This window comes from Melitaea cinxia, chromosome 3 (genome assembly GCF_905220565.1).
Source record: "Melitaea cinxia chromosome 3, ilMelCinx1.1, whole genome shotgun sequence".
Classification (NCBI taxonomy): domain Eukaryota; kingdom Metazoa; phylum Arthropoda; class Insecta; order Lepidoptera; family Nymphalidae; genus Melitaea; species Melitaea cinxia.
The window spans coordinates 1,695,650-1,713,619 of NC_059396.1; the positions used below are offsets into that span (position 1 = coordinate 1,695,650).

The window sequence follows — 17,970 nt, forward strand, 5'->3', positions numbered from 1 at the left end:
ATTTCGAATCGAATCGATATATACATGAAAATTAATTTAGAAAAAAATTAACCGAATTCAAATTTGTAATTTTTTAACCGACATCAAAAAAGGAGGAGGTTACTCAATTCGACCGATTCGATATATACTTTATATTTTTTTATTTATGTTCGGGGATAACTTTGTCGTTTATGAAACGATTTGATAATTCTTTTTTGTTGGAAAGGAGATGACCCCGGTATAGTACCATGCTAAGGAAACCAGGATTTTATAATGAGATCTCGAAAATCTGCATAACTTTTACTGGGTGCACCGATTTTGATGATTTTTAATTTAATCGAAAGCCGATGTTTATCATGTAGTCACATTTAAATTTCATCCGAACCCGATTACAACTTTTTGATTGATCTTTGATAATGCGTATTTACTTGACTATTTTTTCGTCTACCTACGTTGTATTACTTGTCGATATAATTGAAGTTAGTTTTTTTTCGTTTGCCTGCAAACACAATTATTATCTTATTAGATAATAGTTTATTATCTAAGGTTCATTAGAACAGTATTCCACTGTGCCCCGTTCCATAGTTCCCCATAAGGCCAACGTTTTAAACGAGTTTTATAAAAAGTTAGGTTATTTTTTTAACTTTCCACACAATTGTCTCAAATAGACAAAATGATTAAAATTAATGAAAAAAAAAAATATCATTTACCTATTCTTTAAACTTTTTTACTAAAAAGAATGTACTTTGAAAAGAAATCTCAACTTTTGAACAAGAATAATTGTGTTTGCTCGCAAACGAAAAAAAAACCGACTTCAATTACATCGACGAAAACAACGTAGATCGACGAAAAAATAGTCAGGTAACTACGCGTTATCAAAGATTACTCAAAAAGTAGATATCAGATCTCAATGAAATTTATATGTGACCACATGATAAACATCAGCTTTTGATTAAATTAAAAATTATCAAAATCGGTACACCCAGTAAAAAGTAATTACGGATTTTCAAGAGTCCCTCGATTTCTCTGGGATCCCATCATCAGATCCTGGTTTCCTGGTTGGTACCAAACTAGGGATATCTTCTTTCCAATAAAAAAAGAATTATCAAAATCGGTACATCCAGTAGAAAGTTATGCGGTATAATAAAACGTAGGTCGACGAAAAAAGCGTCAAGTAAAAACGTATTATTAGATATAACTCGAAAAGCAGTTGTTAGATCTCAAATAAATTTAAATGGGACCAAATGACACACCACCTTTCGATTAAAAAAAATTGTCGAAATCGGTCCACCCAGTCAAAAGTTCTGAAGTAACATACATAAAAAAAATACAGTCGAATTGAGAACCTCCTCCTTTTTTGGAAGTCGGTTAAAAATGGAATATTTTTCTATTCACAGTTCCATCGTTGTCACGCCGCCATATTTCACTACGTCCTCGTTTGACGCAGGACGCGCTGTAATTGGTCGAAGCGTTACCACACGAATTACTTTAGAATTCAAATTTTATCGACACTGTTCCATAGTGCCCCGTGTTCCATTGTTCCCCAACTCAATAAGTGTTTTTTTGCTTAGGTAGCAAATAGTACTAAAACAGTACTGAGTAAGTAGCAATATTTCAAATCAAATATTTCACGATACACGACACGACATGGGTCTTAGAAAAAAGCTTTTATGAGAGTGGGGGTTAGAGATGATATTGATGCTGCCAGATGATTTTGAGAATGAGAAAGAAAATCGTAATTTCGCTCTTAACCTTAGATAAAAAAAAATGAAAAAAATATATTTTTTTAATTGGTAATTGTATATTATTAAAATTATCGACGCCTTTCAAAATGCGACGATGTTCTAAGGTATCGCTCGTCTTGCACTTCACTAGTTTTCTCGCTATTCGCTTATGACGTCATCAGCGTGTCGTCTATACTTGACAACGGCGTGTAGAGAACGGATTAATGACTACGCGCTAGAGATGCGCCAGATTTGAGATATCAGATTTATTATGGCGATTTGATTGATTTTAGTTGATTTGATTTTTTATTCATTTGCTATTTTTGTGTTAGCTGATGATAGTTTCATGTTTTTTACCTTTTGTTTTATTCAAATATCAAATTATTTATAGAAAATATAACACGTTTGTGTTGAATTTTGAAGAGCTAATTGCAAAAATGACTTGTAATTATGATTTTTTTAAAGTGCAATAAAGAATATATAAATCATCTATACCATTTTGACTAGCCCGTTGGCGCAGTTTGTAGTGACTACAGGTCAGCAGGTGCTTTCTGCTCCAGAGGTTATGGGTTTGATTCCCACCCCGAGTCTGGGTATAATATATATTTATTTATATGTGTATTATATGTATGCTTATCAAAAAAAAATATATAGCTATACCAGTCAGCTGTTACCTATAACACAAGCATTAAGTTGCTTACTTTAGGAACAGATGACCGTGTGTGTATGTTGTAAATATTTATTTATTTATTATTTATTTATACCTCTTGCGTCACATCCCTAGCGGTCAACTATAGACGACTTCGGCGTTCTGGACATATCATTTACGTGGAATAAGAATGCATGTTTTTATTTCAATGTTTCTCAGTACGTGTAGCTCTAAAAGACTTGTTTTTTATACTCAAATGTTGCGGGGATATTCTATTTTCATAAATGTTGAATTAAAATACTAGAAATAGTTTTTAAATAATTTTATTTAATATTTTTGTGGTCCGGTTTTTTGTCACCTATAGACGTCGCTGGCGCACAGGACTCGCGAGCCCTTGTCAAGTATAGGTGACTACGGCGGTCAAAAGGTTAATTATTAGTTTGATAACGATTAAGTATTATTATCAAAGGTATTATTTCATAGTGTTACTGTTATTATGTTATTTGAGTGGTCTGAGTCCTTGCGGGTCTCCCCACCGTGCCTCGGAGAGCACGTTAAGCCGTCGGTCCCGGTTGTTATCATGTACACCTGATAGCGATCGTTACTCATAATAGGGAATATATCCGCCAACCCGCATTGGAGCAGGGTGGTGGATTAAGCTCTGATCCTTCTCCTACATGGGGAAAGAGGCCTATGCCCAGTAGTGGGATATTACAGGCTGAAGCGTTACTGTTATTTATTTCATTTTTAATTGTTACTTATTCACATAGAGCAAAACATCTTGCTCAAAGTCTAGAGCAGGGCCACCGAATGGGTAAGTAAATCAACTTTACAGAAGATTTATTTATCTATTTTTTTATTTGGGAAACAAACAATTATTACAATACTCTTCAATAAGAACAAGAACAGGACAAATCAATCAAGTTTCAACAGAAAATTATAACAAACACTTGACAATCCATGATAAACACAAAAACTAAACATAAAGTAAACACAGTAATTAAACAGTTAAAACAATTGTTCCCTAAATAATAATTCATGATAGGATCACAACCAAATAATATTGCTCTCAAATAGTATTGAGTTCCTTTATGTTTGCCAAAGCACCCAGTGGATGCAGTCTGTTGAAAGCAGATGTAGAGTCGGCAAAGCGTTTGCAATGGTTAGGTTAGGTTAGCCGCTTTTCATCAAGCCTAGTAGCATTAAAAATATATGAATTAAGAACTATTTTATACTATAGGTCGCGCGTCACATTTGTAATTTTATACTTTAAGAATTATTTGGTATGATTTTATTTTATCATAGCAATTCATATTTTTATATATTATCAAATTCTCGAAACCGCGTCTACTTATCTTACTACTTAATAATAATAATAATAAGCCCGTTTCTATCTGAACTTAAATACATATCATATACGTGTTGTTGTTTTAATTTTTTATAAAATGTTCCGAAGTTGAATTTGCCTCTTGGCATAGGCCTCCTCTAACACCTTCCACTGACACCTGTCCTGTGACTCTTCTCCAGTGATGTCCTGCCGTGAGTTTTAAGTCGTCTTCCCATCTTGTCTGTTGGCGTTCTCTACTTCTCTTGCCATCTCTGGGGTATCTGTGACCGTTTTACACCATATCTTAATACTTACTACTTCTCTACTAATTTCATGGATGGAAACTGCTTTGTTGAAGTATTACAAAATGTTAAAAGTTTGTAGTAGCAAACATTTAAGTAACATTTGTTATTATATTTCATTATTATTTGTTGTTTATGGCTTGATGGTTTTTGTCTCTGCTTCTTGCTTTTATATTATAAGTTATAACTAATCTGACAAGACAACTTCTCCTGCAATAATAACAACAGCAATATAGTCGCATAACGTAAAATTCGACATAAAGTTGCAGGCGTAAAGTATATAGTAACGCTGGCGAAGTCTTTACACGGACTGATAGAGATTCAGTTAAAATACGATAATGTGAACAAATAAAAAATATGATGGTCGTGATACGTCGTGTCGTGGGTCTGGAAACATTCAACAAAAAATGATAATTTTACGAAACGAACGAACGTCATTACATTGCCATACGCAGGAATCAAACCTGCGACCACTAGTGTAACTGCCAGTTCCGTTAACCATTCTCCTAAAGTGTTATCCAGTGTAATAACTTATTGAAAAAATAAGTGACACGTCTCAACACAAAACAAACTATTAGCCTATTAGTGTGGTCTAAAGAACGCTCACATTTATATAGCCTAAAAAATTTTTTTAGGAATCAAACGCACAAACTATTTTTGTACCTACAAAAAGTGATTACTTATAGTGAATACTACGCTAAAGCCTCTTCATAATAGAAAAGACAAAGCAAATAAAGCGTAAAACCCGTTAATAATATGTAAATTTCTTAAATATTTAACTGTGAAATAATTTTATTAAAAGCAGGTTATAATTTAAAACAAGTCTAACTACTTAATGTTTTTGATGAGAATATCCATTTAGGTATAAGTTACATTAGGAAACCACTAAGGTTATATACCTTTTTTACATATTTAGTGGTTAGACTTGCGAAATTACAGACATTCCAGCTACAGTTGTTAGTAAAATATTACAATAATTGCCAAAATACTTAATGATGTGGTTATACAAAATTATTCTAAGACCTAGAAATGTGTATTAAGTATTTTTCTAATTGCGAAGATTTGATATGAATTTTTCATTACGTGATTTATTATTATAATCACCACTATAGAAAATATCTTGAAATGTTTACACCTAAGAATTTACAGCATGCAACTTAAAACAACTTACTGTTTAAAGTGTATTGCATGCTGAGTTAGCCTTTAAGTGTGGTGTATAGTGTAAGATATTCTTTTTAACTATGTAAGTATGATAGAAAACACTGTATACTACGTTGGCTACCTATATAAATAAATAAATAAATGTGAAATTAATGATGTGGCATTAAGTAAGATAAAAAAATGTTTCTTACCCTAATGATCGCAGGTTTCAATCTGATCTAGACAGCAAACAGAACAGATTGATGTTTCTTAACATAAAGACAATCGACAATTTGTATAGAAGGAATACAAGTGGTTCTAAAATTAAGCCTTGAAGGACGCTTTTATTGAGGGATTAAATACAGTAAATTTAAACTTGTTGTATTATTTAGTGTACATATATGTAATACTATTTTCATCACTTACATTACACGAGACGAAAGTTTTATTGCATAAAATAAAGCCGTGAACTAACAGTTCTATTTAAAAAAAAACTTTAACAATACATGGGTATTATTTGATATTATTACTTTCATCCGTTAATTCAGTCATTTGGTTTAATAGATTGATGGAATCAGTTTTGTTTTTGTAATGTTACACACGAAATGGGAATACATCTTAAATAAACATTTTGTACATGGCAACATTAAAATAATATTACTGAGGTATTTCTTTGTAGATACAGGATCATTCAACAATTAAAACTTAGAAAATATCTTTATCTTTAATAAAGTAAAGATATTAAGTTGAAATCGTTCTTTTAAAGTATTTAAATCTATACTAGAAGACTAGAAGTCAATATTAATAACGTTATCCAATATGGCAAACACTTTTAAAAAATCATATTATAGTGACATTTGACTGTTGACAGTTTCATTATTTATAAATTGACAACTTAGCCAAACAATACTCATCAAAGTTCAATCGACAAACAAAACTATTAATTTACTAAATAACGGATCAAATATGGAAAAGGAACTAGATAAAGTCGTGCAAGAGATAATGTCGACTCCAAACATAAGCGGCTGTTTAGTAGCTGATCACCAAGGCCTCTGTTTAGCTTCAAAAGGCACGGCTCACGTCGATTCCGCTGGTCTGATCGTGGCTATATCGGAACAAGCGAGCAAACTACAGCCGTATGTGAAACCACCCACCGTTTGTTTGGAAACCGATAACAAGATATGCTTGATACAAAGGCACGGTACTATCACGGGCGCTTTATTCAAACAGAAGGCGTAATATAGTTCACTAAAGTAACGACTGTGTTGATAACTGGTGAATCTTGTAAAGCTACGCGGTCAGTGTTGTTCGAGAGTATTATATCTGGTAATTATGTACAAAATCGACCTCTAATTTATGGGGCTAAGAGGGAGAGGGCTGAAGGGGGGGGTGTTGGGTTTTTACCACCCCCCTCCCCCCCCGATATCTGTTATCGTGTAAACCCCGTGGTTACGGAGATATCGTGGTTAAAGTTTTTAGGTTGAATTTTTAAATTGGAAAAAATTAACCTAAGAATAACGCTTGGCTCCGGCGCTGCGGGAAGTGCAGCCCTTCCGCCCTTGCGTGCGAAAGCACGCTCACTTATCCTCCGTCCCTCCGCGCCTTCGGCTTAAACAAAACACTAGGGGTAAGGCAGACCAAGACCACGTGGACAGTGGGGTGCTCTGATTCGGTTTTGGGTATTTTTCGAATTTCTACACCTATATTCTAGCACACAATGTTACTAATTTTATTAGAATATTATATCTGACGCGTTATTTTGTTTAAAAGTGTCTATTTGTCAGTTGTTAAAGGTCGTTAATGTTCGTATCGTATGTTGATCTTGCAGTAGAGATCGTTTTTACGTACATTTGTTCGTAAATAACATGTGAACGTCGTGGAACTGAACATGAGTACACTTCCTGCAGCACCGGAATTAAGGTAGAGTCAGAAATAACAAAAATTTTACCTCCCATAAATTAGAGGCCGGTTATGTACATGATAGCCTTATATCTTTTTTAATAAATTTGTATAGAAAATAATGGCATATGTATCAAAATTGTTGGAGTATATTTCTAGTGTGAATTTTTATTAGCATATTTGAATAGGTGATTTTTAATATTTTCAAAATTCTTTTTCGGCTTTTCAACCTCTGGTTGAATATCTTATCTATTAATTGTGTCAAAGATATTATTAAGTTAAAAATGTACACATAACATGTATTATATATTAAAAAATATTAATACTTATTAATTTCATTTCATTTTTAAAGTGAATACTTTAAAAAAATTATATCCCTTTGTAGTAAAAGTGACCATTGTAATCGATTTCATTGTTATGTCGATTCACTTGTTAACACAAAGGGACAAATAAAGTTCATCGTGACTATATATACCAATCTACTATATATACTAATACATATACTATATATACTACTACATATACTAATATTGAGTATATAGTTATAAGAACGATTTACCTTCGTGATATAAATTTTAAGGAGAAAATAAAACTAATATTCAATATACACACATTTATTACAGATATGCCGTTCTAGTATTAACATTTATTGACAAAAACAATGCAATAACCATAACTACCGACTATACTTACCGTTGATGTAAGCTACCTGTAACATATCAACCAGAGAAGTCACTTTATGCCAAGTGTCCAAAAATAACTATTTCTTGCTTGATCTATTAGACGTGAATACTTTAAATTAGTATAAATTGACAACTCTAAATTTTCTATTGAAGATTTTATATTAAAAACTAATAATATTATCGACCACACGATGATATATATATCATGAGGACTTGAGGAATATTATTATGTTCAATATAAACTTAACCTTTTTTACTAATTTTTTTTAAACTACTCATGGATACCAGTGAAGTTCATAATTATATAAAAATATATTTGTCTAACAATAAATAAGTTGCCTTTTGATTAATACAAGTACAATTATTTAAAATTTAATATAACATGCAATTTCAAATTAGATTAAATGAAAAATTTCAATCATATCAATTAACATCATACCAAGTTTATTTTCATTTATATCATAACTTAAAGACTAAAAGTGACTAATTTTATTAATTTATTTCATAACTATATACAAAACTAAAAAGTAAAGGAATATTTTCAGTTATTACTCTTAGAAATAAACTATCATACAATAATATTCAAGTACAATAAAAATAATAGGGTACTTTTAAATAATTAAAATACAGGAAGCACGCAATAAAAATAATCATGACGTTCATATAATGTTGCAGGGTGTAAAATTAACTAGAGCGAATAATTTTCGTATAAATGAAAACTGGCAACACTAACACCTGAATATAAACAATTATAAATAATGTTGGCGTTGTGAGCAAAGTCTTTAAACCTAGAAATAACATTACCTAAGACTAGGGTCTTTCCATAATACTTTCTTACCGTTGCCTTTCTATATAATTTATAAAAAATATCAATCAGTAACAGTGATATCCAACAAATCGTATTTGAACAGGAATATTAACAGATGAACGTTACATTATTTTACATTCAATAATTTTCAAGATTAACACAAAGAGATGCAGACATATTTTAACAATTTCTCTGACCATAAAAATAGCATTATTAAAATTCTTTAAACCAATGATCTTTTTTTTATGTACAGCACATTTATTTTTAATTTGAATACGATACAATATTTCTTTTAAATGACATATGGAAGAAAACAAACATTTAATAAATAAAAAACTTCGCTTCGTTTTCATAAATCTTGCCATTAGAAAGAATATTAAAAAGGTGTGTGAGGGACAATCATCAATCACGATATGTATGAACAAAGAAGTTGTCAAAATAGGCATATTTATAGACATTGGTATTTGAATTTCTAATTAAAAGCAATATTAATATTTTACAGATGTTTAATTACAATAACAGTTTGACTAAAACCTTTTTTTGTCAACGTACTATTTAGATAGATTTTTCGTTACAACACGTACGTTATTTAATAAATATGTTAAGTAAAAGTGAAGTTTACGGTACTTGCTAACTCTCAACATGAGCAAACGTTTTACATAGAATGATTACATAGCCATTTATTCTAGTTTTATTTTACAAGGTTTCAAAAGTAGGCAGTAGAAATTTACGTTGTTCAATCACAAAAACAGATTTAAAAAAAAATGGTTATAAGTTTGGTCAAAACCCTAGAATCTACTGCAGATTAAAATAATATTCAGGGCCGGTTTCAACAGTTGTGGATAAAGTTTATCCTGCAAATAACTTACGAATAGACTTCTTTCTCCTGATGTACAACTTTTAGATTAATATTTACGGATAGAAATAACTCATAAATATGAGTAGAAATTGATTATAAAAAAGAATACTATATCAAAAAATTTAATCTGTTGAAACCGTTCTCCGTCAAATAGCGTTGTCCACAATCGGCGAAACAGGCTCTTAGTATCATAAACCTACTATTTTAGACAATAACAAAAGTATTAAAAATATAAAAATGAGACCATAGTAATAAATGGAATGTTTTTGACAGCAACATATTTATTATCATTAGTAAAGAAAAGTTTAATTCGGAATAATTTTGAACATCAATACTGTATTATTTAAATTCTTAATTTTTATACTATTTTAATTTTATAACGTTTCTATATACGGTAGTATTTTATTAGAGGACCGACCTTTTTACTCTATAATACATAACGTCGAGAAAAAATCGTATGAATTTTAAAATAGCAAAAATACATCAAGCGACACAATCTTGATGTTAATATTTTACTAAAAAATATATTTAAAAAGCAAGCAATATACAAACTTTATTATTAAATAATTAACCATCAAAAACACAAAAAAAATCCCAAGACAACCGTATTTCACTGGGTATTACATAAACTGCCAAAGATCATATCCATGAGCGTACCCACAGTGGGGCAAGATCAGACCCCTGACTCGAAGTCAAAAAGTTTAGTCAAAACCCCCCTGAAACTGAAGTACAGTTGATAATGATGGAAAATTAAAAATTGCACTAATTAAAATAAACATTTTTAATTTACAAAATTCTGCATACGCTCATGATTATATCCATTCCGTTTTTAATTTTATTACAATATTTAGTTACAAAAGTGAAATAAAAAATGTGCAAATTATTATATATCTAATATTAACTTCTGTAACTATGAATAATATAATTTATTAATATTTCATATTGATTATTATTCACTATACAATTAACTATCTAACTTCGCTAACCATAATTATGCAGTAATGGGATATTATGTATTTATATACCCTTAAGAGTTTCATCAGGGTTAAGGTAGTTGAAAATCAGAAAAATCTGATTTCTATGGTTGGCAGATGCATATTAAACTTTAAAACTTTTTTAGCTATTATGAGGGTAATGCAAAATAAGAAAAAGTCTTAAGTTGAAAATGAAATTTATGGGGCTGTCACGTGTAATATCGTAAAGAAAGATAACTCAGGGTTGACAGCATTATATTAGATTTCGCCCGCGGCTTCGCTCGCATTGAATTTTTTTAATAATATGTATGTTACTTCTAATACCTCCAAAAATATGTATGCAAAGTTTCATGATGATCGGTTAAGTAGTTTTTGCGTGAAAGCGTAACAAACAAACTTACATTCACATTTATAATATTAATAGGGATAAGTAAAGATTTTTTCCTAAATAAATCTATAAATAAATATAAATAAATATTGCACCCAGACGTCGTACGTATCTTGACAACAATATAAAAAATAATCAAAAAAATGGTTTAGGATTGTCACATAAATACGTAAATATAGATAACGCAGTAGGATTGGCTAATTTAAAAAGCTTCTAAGCATTATGCGGGCAGTTAAACATCGGAATTAACCGACGACAAACGATGTAAACCGACGACAAACGATGAAAACCGAAGTTGTTAATACATATATTTTACATTAGACATTTAAAACTTATGTTTTATTAATTTGTTATACACGTTTAAATTGTTTTTAAATTTGTTATTAAAGTTAAAAGTAGGCCTTATTGCGTTTATAAAACAGTTTGGCATTTATTGCGGAGGACCCTAGTTATAGCTACAACTATTACAATGAGATGAGTATAAGTCTATAAATATTACATGCACATGAAAGATAATTTAATACACACACACACACACATACACAATATGTGTAAATATAATTATCGCTTTAATATTTATAATTTACCAACTTTTTGTAATGTAAGCTATATATTGAATCAAAGTCGCTAAATCTTAGAAGCCATTCACGGTAAGGCCTGTCGTCAAATCGCATTTAAACTTGTGTATATCGTGACTAAATTATACATAATTAATATTGTCACATATAACTAAATTTGATTAAATACTTAATACGACAGCCGTGACGTAAATGGCCGAATTATAAGCTGTATATAAATTTACACTTGCTATTTATTTATAGACAGAGAAAAAAATTATTATATGATTCTAAATTTAACTTTTTGAGTATGCAACATTTTAACAACAGCAACACTGGGTATTTGATATGTTTAAGCAAGGGTTCTGCCATATTACTGAATTAAATTCCTATTCTTGTTTAAGTATGTATAAGCAGGACTATTGCACCTATTATATTATGCATTTATAACTTGAATATAAAAAAAATTAAAAGCAATAATCATTAACTTGACATACAGTGTAGGTCAGTTCTAATGACACCCAGAATCTGAGTGCCATTTGATGTCACCATTAGAAAAGGACTTTGATTCTGTATAACAACTATAAAATACCTACTTTTTTTATAATCTCAATAGAATTTTGAAGACCTGTTCTCCAAAATTCTATTGAGATTGTAATCTCGACCGCACTTATGTATTTCTCTTTCGTGTTTTCTCCATTCTACGTGACATTGGCGTAATTATCTGATTATGAATATGACATAGGTACCTGTGCTCATTACAATTTTATTATATGTATAGATAGATACATTTTTGAGTTATTGAAAATTTCATTATGCAGAGTGACCCAACACCTGAGGATTGACCGCTTTACTACGTTACATGTGAAACATTCCCTAATTAGCTTATATTTATAGTCCAACTCATCAGTATTGTAGCAGTCCATTCGCACATGTCTACTCACGTATTTGGTCGTTGAGGCCGGATTAGTAGTAATATACGAAGGGGTCCGGAAATAATCATGCCTAAGTTACCGACGGCCCCGTCAAATTTAAAGCCTTTATTAATTATAGCCAAGTTATTTATGGCTTAAAGTAGAGGGTTAAGTCACGCATTACTTGACGGAGGCCCCACAATGCTTACGATTATATTGGGATTCTGAAGTACAAAGTTTAGCGATACTCTCGCATCAGTAGACTATTTGCCAAGTTGTACACGATTTAAGAAATGGAGGGGTCAGGTCAAACATTGATTGAGGGAGAGCTCAAAATTGCTCACGTTTATAATGGTTTGAAGAAGCTTAGGAAGAAGGTCCCAAATACCTCAGGCGTCAGTAAAGTGGGTGGGGGGAGGGTTACATCAGTAGGCAGAGGGCCGAAATATGTTCACGTGTATGGCTTAAAGTAGCTCACGCGTATTTGCTCACATGTATAGCGGTTTGAAGTAGCTCACGTGTCAGGAGTATCCGATAGACCTCTGCGGGCAAGTGACTGGAGGGGTTGGGTGGGTCAGTAGGCGGGTGGGTCAGTAGGCGGGTGGGCCGGTGATGCTGAAGGGCTGCTCGTTGGTGACGAGGTTGGCGCGGGGCGCGGTGGTCGGCTGCCCGGCCTCCAGGTTCGCAGCCGACGTCCGCATGTCGTCGATGGACGCCCTGTAGACGTTTAAATGGTGTTTTAAATATAGGAATATGTATTATCAAATATACTATGGAAATTGTCTTTAACGTTTTAACCCTGTAATTTGAAATAACTATGGACATGGAATAAAAAATTTAAATCGCAATGAGTGAACTTTATATTACCAAATAATTGAATATAATAGTGAACTTAGTATACGATAAATATTTGAGACTCACTTTGAAAACGGTTGTACACGAAGTAGACAAAAAAAAAAAATTGGAAACTTTTAATATACTTATTTTCAGTAGCAACAGCAACAACATTCAGTATTGGCAGTAGATTCATATACATATGACAACACTAAAGACCCGTTATAAAGTTTTAACACTTTTTGTCTAGTGAAAAGTATCTAATTTTGACCTGGGGTTTGTTTCGCTTTAAATAAAATTGTCATATTGTATATTTAAAACAAGTTTTTATAAAAAAAAATATAAGACATAAAAAATCACAAAACTAGCTCTATATAAAAAATTAGCAATAAAATATAGATGTCTGTATGCTACAATATGGCCTCCGTTATAGCATCGCAAGAACATTTGAAATTTACTGTGCTGTAATATGGCCTTGTCCATGACAAGACAATATGAATTTCGTTGCGTCATAATGGCCTATAACTAAATAAATACAGTGCTATAAAATAAATAAAATCATGCTTAACATCTACGAATGACATTGTAGTATAATAATTGTGTTTGCTCGCAAACGAAAAAAAAACCGACTTCAATTACATCGACGAGCAATACAACGTAGATCGACGAAAAAATAGTCAAGTAACAACGCATTATCAAAGATTACTCAAAAAGTACTTATCAGGTCTCGATGAAATTTATATGTGACCACATGACAAACATCAGCTTTTGATTAAATTAAAAATTATTAAAATCGGTACACCCAGTAAAAAGTTATTGCGGATTTTCGAGAGTTTCCCTCGATTTCTCTGGGATTCCATCATCAGATCCTGGTTTCCTTATCATGGTACTAAACTAAGGATATCTTCTTTCCAACAAAAAAGAATTATCAAAATCGGTACACCTAGTAAAAAGTTATTGCGGATTTTCAAGAGTTTCCCTCGATTTCTCTAGGATCCCATCATCAGATCCTGGTTTCCTTATCATGGTACTAAACTTGGGATATCTCCTTTTCAACAAAAAAAGAATTATCAAAATCGATACATTCAGTAGAAAGTTATGCGGTATAATATAACGTAGGTCGACGAAAAAAGCGTCAAGTAAAAACGCATTATTAGATATAGCTCGAAAAGTAGTTGTTAGATCTCAAATAAATTTAAATGGGACCAATTGGCACACACCACCTTTCGATTAAAAGAAAATTTGTCGAAATCGGTCCACATGGGCAAAAGTTCTGATGTAACATACATTAAAAAAAAAAAAAAAAAAAAAAAATACAGTCGAATTGAGAACCTCCTCCTTTTTTGGAAGTCGGTTAAAAAATCGTACAAAAGCCATGTCCTAACGTAATAATAATAAAATAAGCGCCCACGTCAGAGTTGGCTATTAAATGTAACCTTTAATGGTAATGACACAAGATCGCCAAACATTTCAACGTATTTTTTATCTATTTTTAATTTTATTACGATTTTGAATTTGAACAGACGTTGGTGATGCAATCACACCAGAACAGCAGAATAGATCCGAGTGAAATTTAGCACGGTATAATTATAGCCTGGAACAGCACTAACCTTATTTTTCATACCGGAAAAACTAAACCTTTCTAGAGAAAGAGAAAATATGATTGTGACTAATACGATCTATAATTTAGTAATAAATCGACCGCGTTAAGTCTATTACAAAAATGAATCTCATCTCGACAAAATAGATAATCCTACCAAAACCATATATAGCCGTATACTAAAAGCTTGTTTAAAGTAGCAAGCACACAAAAAGTAAACATGCATCAAGCAGCAAGCAGCAAGCAGCAAGCAGCCAGCGGCAGGCGACACCTTAATTGGGCCGCCACACGTCGGGGTCCTCCATGAGCGTGGCGCTGTGGTCGAGCGCGGGCGCGCCGGGCGGCGAGCCGGCCGCCGCCATGGCCGCCATGTCGTCCCGCGAGCCCCTGCCCACCACCCAGCGTTACACCACCACACCGTACCCAACGATACCACACCACACCACACCACACCCCTGGATTTGGAATGCCCGTAATATCCCACTACTGGGCATAGGCCTCTTTCCTCATGTAGAAGGATCAGAGCTTAATCCACCACGCTGCTCCAATGTGGGGTTGGCGGATATATTGCCTACTATGAGTAACGATCGCTATCGGGTGTATATGATATCAACCAGGACCGACGGCTTAACGTGCTCTCCGAGGCACGGTGGGGAGACCCACAAGGACCGCACAAACACCCAGACCGCGGCAAACACCTGTATGGCCAATACAAATGTTTGTCGTGTGCGGGGATCGAACCTTTTTGAAAATTATTTGAATAAAGTTGTTTTTGATTTTGATAAACCACCACCACCTAGCGTTTCTTGCACAATTCCATACAATACTATCCTGTACCATACCATACTATACCATACCATATCATACACTCATGTCATGTCAGCTTTATTATCAGAATTTATAATTTATTATAGTCAAAAGGCAGACAATGGTTGATTTGATTTTTTGTCTAAATATAAAATACTCAGCGTAACTATTTTTAAATATTCACTTCAGCCTGCAAGTTCGCACCAAAAATGGTTTGAACTCATGTGTGTTGCCCATAGTCACCACACTGGGCAGGTGGGATGACGTTTTCTTTCATCCGGCCATTACTCTTAAATATACAAATATGCTGTATGATGTGTGGCTGCTAGTTAATTGCAATATTTGAGTGCAAATAGTTTAGAAGTGGTATGTTGTTTGTACCTTCTATCTCGTATATGAATGATTTGTAACCTGCACCGAAAGCCCCCATACACCATTACCTTACCCACATACACTCACATAGACACCCATACATAATTATATATTATTACATAATGTTATATTATTACAAGTAACACTCACGTTAATTCATTATTATGACTAACCCAAAATAGCAGTTATAAAATATCATTTAATAATCAACTTATTAATATTAATTAATCTTTAAACACACTTCCTATGTTAGAAAGAGACGACACACTAAAGCAAAGATTTGTTAGTATTCTTTGTAAATAAAATTGGAATCACTCACTTCTTGCCAAGTGCCATCATGCCATATATGATACCGGTGGCAAAAATGAGACCGCTACCGAACCAAGTGCTCATACTTAAGAAGCACAGGAAGAACGGAGGCAGCGCCAACCTGAAAATAGTTTCCCAATTAATATACTAGATGTAGAGATGTGTTGAGATGACCTAGTGGACAAAAAATTGCTACTAGAAATTTGCACCCTGTGAGGTAGGCGAGCAGACAGCACCACGTGATGTTAAACTATGTCTGATGCAGACATCGAAAAATTCTTGAAAAAGTTGCATTTACATTTTTTTTTAAATCATATTATTATTTTGGCGTCTCCTGAAATTCCGATTTCAGGAGACGCCAAAATAATAATATGATTTAAAAAAAAATGTAAATGCAACTTTTTCATTTCATTTTGCCCGATTTCGTCGACTTGGTTTACCAAAAAATAAGTTCTCTGTCATCGTCACATAATTTTATTAATTCTTAAATTCAAAACAAAATATCAATTAGGGTTCCTACTCACTCAGTTATGAATACTTGAAACGGGTAAGTAAATACTAATCTAGTTGTAAAGGTTCCCACTCACCCAATATACAAAGCAGCCTTGTTCCAGTAGGGGCGTGTCTCGATCCTATCAGAGAGAGTCTGTACGTAGTCAATGAAGAAACAGCAGCACGGCGCCTCGCACACGATCACTATGAACCCAGCCAACATTTGCCATACGCCTGCGATTAGGCAGCTCACGTTCATCAGTATAATGCCCGTGCAGTTGATCAGACCGAGGATTATGGCGACTGGAACAATTTAAAGACATTATGATAATAACTATGTACTCTGTGACTACGGTACTGTACTGTGTGGCTACGGTACTAAAGAATATAGCCACCCCCTCTCTTCCCGTGGGTGTCGTAAGAGGCCACTAAGAGATAACACAGTTCCGCTACCACCTTGGAACTTAAAAAGCCGACCGGTGGCGGGATAAACCATCCAACTGCTGGCCTTGAAATACAGAGGCCGAAGACGGGCAGCAGCGTCTTCGGTGCAACAAAGCCAGCCCTGCGGTCACAAACCCGCCTGCCCAGCGTGGTGACTATGGGCAAAACACATGAGTTCACGTTATTTTTGGCGTAAACTTGTGGAGGCCTATGTCCAGCAGTGGACTGTATAGGCTGTAATGATGATGATAATAAAAGGTAAAGTAAAAAATAGCTACTGAATAGAATTTTTTTCTTATGTATGTTACATACACCCCTATTGTTATGGTTTTATGTTACTAAAATAAAAATATTATATTATTCCAGTTCAAATGTATGATTATTTCTTTTATTTGAAGTTAAAAATTGAGTAACTCAATTATTTTCCTGCGCGGTGTCGCTTTCCAGTTGACTGGAGACAACTAATCAGAATCGAGTGCAGCGGGGAGTGTTGCTAATATTTTTGTTAAAAGTTCCGGAGACAATGGATGAGGGCCATTCGATTGCCAGAGCAAGAATTCATCGCTATTATATTATATAAGTTTTATTTTATTAAACTGACGTCTTTTCTTAACGTAGTCAAATTAATACCAATCGAATTATAGGTTAATCGACTGGTACAATATATATTTTAATATAAATGTACGGATACATACATAGTAAATATAAATACTATACACCCAGACGAGACGGCAACCGATGCGCAACCTGTGGAGGAAAGCAGATTGCAACTAACTGTACAAACGAGAACGCCAACTTGTTTACGATTTTGGGTCCAGTTTTCCCTGTTTTATGTACCCCTTTTTTATACAAAAAAAAAAAACCTTATGTTAATCCTTTGAATACCAGGTGTCAGTGAATATACCATCT

The 17,970-nt window shown here is 33.2% G+C and overlaps 2 protein-coding genes across 2 annotated transcripts; one reads left to right on the top strand and one right to left on the bottom strand.

The window, feature by feature from the left end:
• Positions 1-5,996: 5,996 nt before the first annotated feature.
• Positions 5,997-6,603, top strand: LOC123669287 (ragulator complex protein LAMTOR5). The gene has a single exon (XM_045602897.1). It carries the CDS (start codon positions 6,088-6,090, stop codon positions 6,358-6,360), a length of 273 nt encoding a protein of 90 aa, XP_045458853.1. The 5' UTR covers positions 5,997-6,087; the 3' UTR covers positions 6,361-6,603.
• Positions 6,604-12,793: 6,190 nt separating this feature from the next.
• On the bottom strand, positions 12,794-17,623 carry LOC123669691 (calcium channel flower). The gene is made up of 5 exons (XM_045603280.1): positions 17,584-17,623; positions 16,713-16,920; positions 16,136-16,246; positions 14,920-15,024; positions 12,794-12,920 (listed from the first exon to the last, which is right to left on the bottom strand). Exons 1-5 carry the CDS (start codon positions 17,621-17,623, stop codon positions 12,794-12,796), a joined length of 591 nt encoding a protein of 196 aa, XP_045459236.1.
• Between the last annotated feature and the right edge of the window lie 347 nt (positions 17,624-17,970).

Bases quoted from the DNA above. Each gene is read 5' to 3' on its own strand.
- LOC123669691 (XM_045603280.1), bottom strand. From the start codon at position 17,623: ATGAATTCTTGCTCTGGCAATCGAATGGCCCTCATCCATT. The intron at 15,025-16,135 runs GTGAGTGATTCC...GGTGGTGGGCAG, and splicing joins ATGATGGCACTTGGCAAGAA to GGGCTCGCGGGACGACATGG. The intron at 12,921-14,919 runs GCCCAATTAAGG...AAACGTCTACAG, and splicing joins GAGGACCCCGACGTGTGGCG to GGCGTCCATCGACGACATGC.
- LOC123669287 (XM_045602897.1), top strand. From the start codon at position 6,088: ATGGAAAAGGAACTAGATAAAGTCGTGCAAGAGATAATGTCGACTCCA.